General features: G+C 42.2%; 1 protein-coding gene across 3 annotated transcripts in view; it reads right to left on the bottom strand.

Annotated features, from left to right (window-relative positions):
- Positions 1-9,735, bottom strand: part of LOC121855003 (GTPase-activating Rap/Ran-GAP domain-like protein 3) — a 332,851-nt gene that overhangs the window by 181,389 nt on the left and 141,727 nt on the right. For all 3 annotated transcript variants that reach the window (XM_042349827.1, XM_042349828.1, XM_042349829.1), the window contains one exon: positions 5,558-5,676. In XM_042349827.1, coding sequence (XP_042205761.1) covers positions 5,558-5,676 — 119 coding nt within the window. The remainder of the gene's footprint in view (positions 1-5,557; positions 5,677-9,735) is intronic.

Raw genomic sequence — 9,735 nt, 5'->3', positions numbered from 1 at the left:
ACACACACACGAGACATTACCCTGGACCAGTGCTTAACATCCTTCACTCTCTCAGGCTGCCGTGGTGTTCACTGTGGATTTCCCTTGGCATTTGTGGTCGCGTTACAATAGGAAGCCTCAGAGCCTCAGAGCCTGTCAGGGTGTCTTCAGAGGCTTGAGTACGACGACGAAGAGGAGGAGGAGGGCGAGAACGACGATACCTTCAACACCTCAACCTACAGTTAAGTGGAGTCTGAAGAGGAACGTGTGGGAGATTAACCAGAAAGCTTGGTAGTGTCAGGTGATTATTACCCTGCCTACCAGTTGCTTGCTTGAAGGGTGGTGCTTGCTGGGAGGAGGTGCGTGAAGACTTGAGGTGGTGGTGGTGGCGTCTGTGGGGTTTAAACTGGTTGATGTGGAGCGTTCGATGTACTGGCAGCGTTTGAGTGGCGGAGAGATGGGTGGGGTTGGTTGATTGTTTGTTGCTTGAAGGGGTAGTGGGTGAATATGCATGATGAATACTTGAGGAGTGGTGGCATCTGTGCTTTAAACTGGTTGATGTAGGACGTTCGAATTACTGACAGTGCTTGAGGGGGGAGGGGGTGTTATCTGCCTGTCACCTGCTTGAAAGGGACTTGTCTGACAGCTATTACATGAACAGGAACACGCATGACTGCTTACAGAGACGTTTTGTCACATCTGTCAGTGTCTGTCAGTGTTTGAACGAAAGGCTGAATGACTGACTGAGAGGAAGATCACTTGATGTCGTTTTCTGTTGTGTTTTGAAGTTACTGTCAGCTCTTGAAGGGGGAGGGGGGGGGGGCTTGAGTGGGAGACATTGTATTGTATTTCCTGCCAGAGTTTGAATGGGAGGTCGTTTGACTGTTTGAGGTGATGTCTAAGCAATTCACGTCACTAGTAGTTGTGATAATGTTATTTACTGTGCCTCAACAACAAAGGTCTTTAAGCGAGTAACAAAGTTTATAATTATACTATTCAAACAACATTAAATAAAAATTAAGATATAAAACTCTCGGTTGGTTGAAGTTGATGCAAATATGAGAGAGAGAGAGAGAGAGAGAGAGAGAGAGAGAGAGAGAGAGATAAACACGACTACTTGAGGTGAAGTCTTGCAATCCCCAGGTCAATACATCGAATCAGAGGCCACATGAATGACTGAGGCGGAGGCACTTGCAGGTAAATCCTCAGGTAATGAAGGCACCTGGAGAACGATAATTACCACTCCCTATAATACCATAAGACTTAAGTATAAGGTATAATGATATATAACACTCCTATACTGTCTATAATCGACTTATAACTCACAAGAAGTAATTAGACAAGATAATCAGGTGATTCAACTCAAACTTTCTCTACTTAACAACTCCGATCATTGTTGTTCTGTAGTAATAACCTGAACACGATGGATGGGAAGAATTACAGATCCACTGGGCCCCAAGTCCTAATGGGCCCTTAGTGCTAATGGGCCCCTAGTCCTAATGGGCCCCTAGTCCTAATGGGCCCCTAGTCCTAATGGGCCCCTAGTCCTAATGGGTCCCAAACCCTAACGGATCCCCAAATAATCTTACTAACTACACCTAATTCAATCTATCCGTTAAGACTGTGGCTCAATCTGACGGGGCTCCATTAGGACTAAGGGCCCATTAAGACTAAGGGCCTATTAAAACTAAGGGCACAGTTGGGTTAGGTTGGAGTGAGGGCCTCTCTACACACCCAAGTAAAACACATCAGCCTGTGAAGTCAACGATGATGTCAGTCTTTTAAACAACAAATAGGTACGTGTTTTACGGACAAACACACCGTCCACACCGACATTTACAAATTCTCATAAAAATAACCCAACAAATTCTCATAAAAAAAAAATGACACGTATAGATTTTAGCGTTATTAAGGTAAATGTATTAAATTAGAAACTATGTAAATCAGTATAGATTATATACATATACACTTATACATATTGAATATATATATGTAACAGGGTTTTAATTTTTTAACACATTGGGACATAAATAAAAAGCAACAGGGAAGGTTTAATACCTCTGGTCTTTGTGGGGTGTATTATGCTTATGAAACACCCACACACACACATGGGGTCTCTCTCACAGTCTCCTATCTCTCACTGATATCTCTCTCACCCCCTCTCTCACCCCCCCTCACCCCCCCCTCTACCCCCTCCCACTTTCCACATTTCCACTTATTTTTTTTAGTTTCCCTCACTTTCCTCAGTCCCTCTCATTCCAAAACGTTTCCCCCACCTCCCTCTCACTCCCTCTCCTCCCCAACATCCTTCTCACTCCCCCTCCTTCTCACTCCCAACATCCCTCTCACTCCCCCCACTCCCTCTCCTCCCCCTCTCCCTCTCATCTGCCACTTGTTATGGCATCTTTATGAATGAAAAATAATGACGGAGAATTGTCTGTCTGTCTGGCTGTCTGTCTACCCTGTCTGTCTGTCTACCTGTCTGTCTGTCTACCTGTCTGTCTGTCTACCTGTCTGTCTGTCTACCTGTCTGTCTGTCTACCTGTCTGTCTGTCTACCTGTCTGTCTGTCTACCTGTCTGTCTGTCTGTCTACCTGTCTGTCTGTCTTGTCTGTCTGTCTACCTGTCTGTCTGTCTACCTGTCTGTCTTCTACCTGTCTGTCTGTCTCCTGTCTGTCTGTCTACTTGTCTGTCTGTCTACCTGTCTGTCTGTCTCCCTGTCTGTCTGTCTACCTGTCTGTCTGTCTACCTGTCTGTCTGTCTACCTGTCTGTCTGTCTACCTGTCTGTCTGTCTGTCTACCTGTCTGTCTGTCTACCTGTCTGTCTGTCTACTGTCTGTCTGTCTGTCTGTCTGTCTGTCTACTGTCTGTCTGTCTACCTGTCTGTCTGTCTACCTGTCTGTCTGTCTACCTGTCTGTCTGTCTACCTGTCTGTCTGTCTACCTGTCTGTCTGTCTTCTATACAATTCACCTCTTCAACCACAAAAACTGCTAAAAACCCACAAAATACACGGATTCACTGAAATGAAAGTCTAATAAAGATGTGTAATATTTTTTCCGTTTTTTTTGCGTGTGTTGCAGCTTCGCCTAGAGAATATTTTACACCTCAGCAAAATAGAGGCGATATTGAAAAAATAATGGACACAATTTTTTTCCCTTTCATAGCAGTCAGAGGCTATCAAGAGCACGGCAAACTTTTTCTATAATCTTCGTTTTGATAAGGTATAAAAAAAATATATATATATATATACATGGGCTAAAAGTAACTATTAATTTTCCTGTGGCAATTGTACAAAGGCTTGTCAAAACCACAGATATGTCGGGACACTAGACTGGGGGGGGGTGGGGAAAATTGAAACAATATGCAAATATATGAAATATGAATTGCAAAGCCTGGCCAGATCCCGGAGGTGAGATGAAACGTTCCATAAATTTACGTTCAACGAAAACACACGTCGTCCACCGCTTATTCAACAATGGGTTTACAGAGGAGAGAGAGAGAGAGAGAGAGAGAGAGAGAGATGCATGACATTACTGAGAGAACTGCACCATTTCTCCTACTACTACTACTACTACTACTACTGCTTCTACTGCCTCTACTCTTTCAATAACGTGGCCTCCAGCCTCCCCCGATAGCCACACCTTCGCCGCCATTTTATTACCTATATAATAAGTATCCTAATACATAACTGCCACTACTACTATTACTACTACTACTATAACCACCACCACCATTACTACTACTACTATGACCACCACTACACCATCACCCACCAGCACCACCACCACCACCACCACCACCACTACTACCACCACCACCACTACCACCACCAAGCCGGGTTATACATTGTCCTTGTATACCACTATCCTCAAATATTCATTGTTCTTGTGATGTTAATAATGTTATTCATTGTGTAGAATCTAAATTCAGTACTCTTGTAAACACAGAGACCTTTCAATAAAGCCTGGATGTACACGATTCTTGTTTAGTTATTCATCTAATTCACTGTGGACAGATAAACAGTATCAACCTGGTGCTAATACTGGTGGTGGTGGTGGTGGTGGTGGTGGTGGTGGTGGTGGTGGTGCTAATTACTGGTGGTGGTGGTGGTGGTGGTGATGGTGGTGGTTAGTGGTGGTGGTGGGTGGTGGTGGTGGTGGTGAGTGGTTGGTGGTGGTGGTGGTAGTGGTGGTGAGGTAGTGGTGGTGTAGTGGTGGTGAAGGTGGAGTGAGTGGGTGGAGGTGTTAGTGGTGAGAAAACACTCTTATTCTCTCTTCAGTTTAAAACGAAAGAAATTTAAATAAATATTCTACCACATACTCAACCTAACCTTCCATAATCGGGGAAATATCTCTATAAAATTCTTACCTTCAACATTTCTATCTCCCAAACACACTCAGAGATACGGGTTAGCGGAGTCACACCAACACTGACACCACCATCAACAAGTTCACAGAATAATCTTGGTGAACACTTGTGAACATTTTATTAAGAGTTAAAAGTTGTGTAAACATTGAACATTTTCTACGGGATGATAAATGGACGATAGAGTTTTTTTTTTTTTTTTTTCTCTTCTCTCTCTCTCTCTCTCTCTCTCTCTCTCTCTCTCTCTCTTCAGCAGCGTTTGTAAATATTTGTTTCTGTAATTCTCGCTTTGGGTCGCCTACCAGATGAGCGTTCCCGGGTGAGAGAGAGAAGAAAGAAAGAAGAGGATGATAATGAAATAGAAGAGATAGAGATTGAAAGAAAAGAGATTAATCAACAATACCCTAGAAATAAAAGTGAGAGAGCTAATATCATCATACAACATCTATGAGCGCAAAAGGAGATAAAGAAATAGAAAGATAAACAGAAAGCTAAGGACAAAGGAACAAAACAGGAGGGGAGGGAGGTGAGGAGACAGCAAGGAAACAGAGGAACAGACAGTCCACGCTCAGGTAACAGTGTACAGAGCTTCACAGGGGACACACTCCTAAATTGCATTCCTCGAGGCGTTGAAGCCAGACAGCCGTTAACTCACACACACAAGATGCGGGCGGGTGGGCGTGCGGGTTGTAGGTCTGGGTGAGGATGTCAGGGAGAGAGTCAGGGAGGGAGGGTGTCAGGGAGTGTGTGGATTTGGGAGGATGAATCTTGAAGGATGAGGACGAGTGGATGTAGAGAGGGAGGGGTATGTTGGGAGAGTGTTTGTTGAGATCAATAGGGCCAAGACACACACACACACACACACACACACACACACACACACACACACACACACACACACACACACACGGGAGCTGATCTTCTTACAGTAATTTGAAATCATGTTTTTTGTTCAACATAATTATCTTTCTTTCCTCCCTCCGTTCCATCCCAATTCTCTTCTAATTATTTTCCCTCTCCTACTACCTTTTCTCTCTCCTCCTCTCTCATTTATCCTCCCAGCTGTCCTTATTTTCCTTTCTCCTTCTATATCATCTCTCCTCTCCTCTCCTCTCCCATTCTTCTACCTTCCCTCACTTCCTCCCCTCTCCCCCCGCTCCCCTCCCCTCATCAACACAGCCACACAGTAACTCGAGACAGAAACACACTCACCGTTTTACGCCATAAGATCGCTCGGTACTGAGGAACACATTGGTTGTTGGCGTCTGTCAACACCACGGAGAGGAAGAACGGCGCCTTTTCACTGTCAGATCCCACGTAGTTCTGATGTACTGATGGGGAGAGAGAGAGAGTGATTAGTGCCAAGGTGTTGTAATATGATAAACAGGTGTATTATGATTATGTTGATTATAAATGAGTAATAATAATAATAATGATAATGATAATAATAATATGATGATGATGATGAAACTAAAAGAAACAAAAACTAACAACAACAACAATAATAATAATGAAACTACTACTAATACTTATACTACTACTAATAATAATAACTCCTATACTACTATTAATAACAATAACAATCACCATACCATTGGACAATCACATAATCACCTGGCAGACAGTATCAAGCCTTCCACTAACCATACATTTCACTTACTCGTCAAAATTATCTAAACTACAAAAAAAAAATATTTCTTCCACTCCTTCTCACTCACTTTTGTAGGCAATAAAATGGCCCATAACTCCACCAGTATGTCATATTCTTCCCACAAAACCAATGTTTATTTTTTTTTAGTACGGTTTAATATACTTTACAGTGATTCTTTACTTAGAGACTACAGTACTCTCTCTCTCTCTCTCTCTCTCTCTCCCTTTCAACTGCGTACTAAGTCAAACAAACTAAGACAGAGAACCAAATGACAGAGAATAAGAGCCGATAATGACAGACAAACACACACACACTAAACGAGATTGAACGAACATTAACGAGACACTTCGCTCACGAGTCCTGAACGAGGATCAAAACGAACGAAGAAAATATTGTATTTAGGAGAATAAGACGATAAGGTCATAATGCTTAGTTCACCTGATGATTAAACACCCTTAAATTATTTGGAGGTTAGGTTAGGTTAGGTTCGGTTAGGTTAGGTTAGGTTAGGTTAGGTTAGGTTAGGTTAGGTTAGGTTAGGTTAAGTTAGGTTAGGTTAGGTTAGGTTAGCGTTATACTGGTTACTTAGTAAGTAAAATAAACTGGGGGGCTAATCTTCATATGATACTTTTATATGGGTAGGTTAGGTGACGGTGTTACTGTATAAGAGCTCATATCAAAAGACAATGCCATATCATATTACATTCATACATGCATACATACATACATACATACATACATACATACATACATACATACATACATACATACATACATACATACATACATACATTCATACATGCATACATACATACATACATACATACATCATGAAACAACTGCATAAAAAAAATCACGCACCACCCCTAGCAACCCCCCCCACCCCCTCGGAAAAAACTGCTACTGTACATTTTACAAAGTTCAACAGAGCTTCCAAATTGGTATGACAATGATAAAGGGGAACTGTTCACGGCCTATATAACGAACACTGTAGAGTTATATCTATGTATTAATTGTGAATATGATATTTGTCCATTTGTTATACCAACTTATTCCATGTTCAGTTATAACAGGGGAGGGGGAAGTGAAGGGGAGGGGGAAGTGAAGGAGGGGGGAGGTGAAGGGGAGGGAGGTGAAGGGAGGGGGAGGGGAAGTGAAGGGAGGGGGAGGTGAAGGGGAGGGGGTGAAGGAAGGGAGGGAGGTGAAGGGGAGGGAAGTGAAGGGAGGGGAAGGGGTTAAAAATATGGTAGGGTAGTTTTAACGAATTAACGTAAGGTGGAAGGGATGTTGATTAGGTTAATTAATAAATACAGGTAGTGACTTCTGTAGTAAATGATAGTGGTGTGTTTTGTGTGTGAGACAGACAGACAGAGAAACAGACAGAACAGAAACACACACATACACACACACACACACACACACACACACACTGTGTCTGCCATCTTGATGTAATGTAATAGTCTCCTCACCTGAATTTCTCTTTGTATTTCCTCCTACGTCTCCCTGTTATCCATTTGTCTTCATTTACATATATATATATTTTTTTTTGGAGGGGTGTGTATCCTAGATGTTAGTCTGAGTGAGTTTACACAAGTGTATATTAGTAAATTTAGTTTACGGGGTCTGAAAAAACTGTATACTAGTTTACTTTGAAGTATATACAACGGTTTACTGTTTACTATATATGTGCATTGCTTGATAATGCGAGTTTACGGTAAACTAATTATGTGTACTAGTTTACGGTACACACACACACACACACACACACACAAGTCATTCATTCTCCCTCCCCCCCTCTCTCTCTCTCTCACCTGCCTGGCTGTCATTCCTATGATACCTGGACCACCACCGCCATCATCATCCCTTCCTCCTCCTATCGCTCTTCATTCTCCTCTCCCTCTTCTTCCTCCTCTCTCCTCTCGCTCTTCATCCTCCTCTCCCTCTTCCTATTCCTCCTTCTCGCTTTGATGTTAGTCAATACCTCACTGTACTGTAGGCTGTCAGTGTGTGAACATTTTGTCGATATTTTATAGCTCTCTCTCTCTTCGACTTTGCTTTCATCTCCCTTTCTTAATCATATTGATGCTGCGGTCACTCATCTTGGCTTTCTAGGTAATTAGTTTTTTTGCGATACTGTAATCCTTTTTATTTTTAAAGCTGTTTTTCAATAACTATATGGGGTGGCTGTGTGGTTTAAGAATGACTGATAATGGCAGCTTTATAATCTTTGAAGTTAATAAAAGTAGCTTTATAAATCTATCTCACACCACAAAACCAACTTCTTAAACAAACCAAAAACAAAAATATGTGATAAAAATTAAATATCTGGATCACTACTTTTCGACAGCGTCCATCCCCCCCCCCCTCACTTCCTGATATCTGTCCTTAGCAACCATGGTAACTCAGACAAGCGCTCTGGTTGCTAGGGTGATCCGCTCTACCATTTGTTTTTGTATTTACCGCCAGATTTTCTTTATTTGTCTTTAATGATGTGATAAACTTATATAAATTTGTTCTGAGGAGTAAATAGCGATGAATGGTCATAGTACCTGATGGAGATATGCAGTTCGTCAGACAAAATGGTTCCATCATGTTTTTATTAATGAGTACAATAAGATTTACTCTATAAGGTCATAACATCAGATGGTCCATAAAACAGCAGACCAAACTGTACAGCAGAAGCCTGAACACCCACATGAACTCTGTCACTAACGAACAAGATCAACCATCAAGCTGACCACTGGCTGTGAAGGCATTGTGAGTGACCAGGCAAGCGTGGAGGGCCGTTAGTACCATACGAGGGAGTGACCATGAGGGAGAGACTGGTTACAGGCAGCGGTACAGCATTGAGTTACAGTCCAGGAAAATACATATTATTGACAAAACTACACGAATAAAAAAAATACCTTGAAATAAATCTACTTCTTCCTTTTGACATCGTTCACTTGGAGCTGTGTGTGTGTGTGTGTGTGTGTGTGTGTGGTCGAGGAGAAGCACTAATAGAGGCACTTCTCATCGTCAGAAAGGATGTAAACAAACACCAACCTTCAGTAGATCTCCACACAGGCCATCAACACCACACACAGTCAACTACTGAAGTCCGTTCGTCTCTCCTCCTGAACCACGAACCACCGAGAGATTCAGACTCGTGAGCCCGAAGCAGTAGATTGATACATATAGTCCACAAATGCTTCAGATTCGTGAGTCTGAATCTCTTTCGGGGTTCAGGGGGGGAGGTGGACGGACTTTAGTAGTTGACTGTACACCACAACACTCTGTAGCTCTTGTTGACCACACCATCTCACTTGTGGCTGGAATCTACTGTACAACACACTGTGAGGTAACCCAGGGCATGGAGTACTGTTGTCAGCTGTTTCTGTGGCCCTCATACACTGCCACAGGTAAACAGGAGTGAGCGCGCGCACCTTTCACGTCATTGGCTCGGCAGGTCGTCGTAGGCGGGGCATTCAATAGGTCAGTTTATTTCCGAAAAATTTAATCCCTGAACAAAATAATTCTTAAAAAAAACAACACCAAAACGACTAACACTAAATAGTGTTCACTTGTTAATATTGGATTAAATATTTATGAGCCACTTGTTATTTTATCTCGTATTACCAGTAGTTCAAAATGATACTTGTAATCAGGTCCCATATATTGTAATACGATAGTACTGTCCCCATGTACTCAACTAACACTTTTGTTAAATATTGTCTTTATTGTTAAAGATTTATGTTAA

This window comes from Homarus americanus, unplaced genomic scaffold (assembly GCF_018991925.1).
Source record: "Homarus americanus isolate GMGI-L3 unplaced genomic scaffold, GMGI_Hamer_2.0 scaffold16022, whole genome shotgun sequence".
Taxonomy (NCBI): Eukaryota; Metazoa; Arthropoda; class Malacostraca; order Decapoda; family Nephropidae; genus Homarus; species Homarus americanus.
The sequence above is the reverse complement of the archived record's forward strand: the minus strand, read 5'-3'. Positions and strand labels throughout refer to the sequence as shown.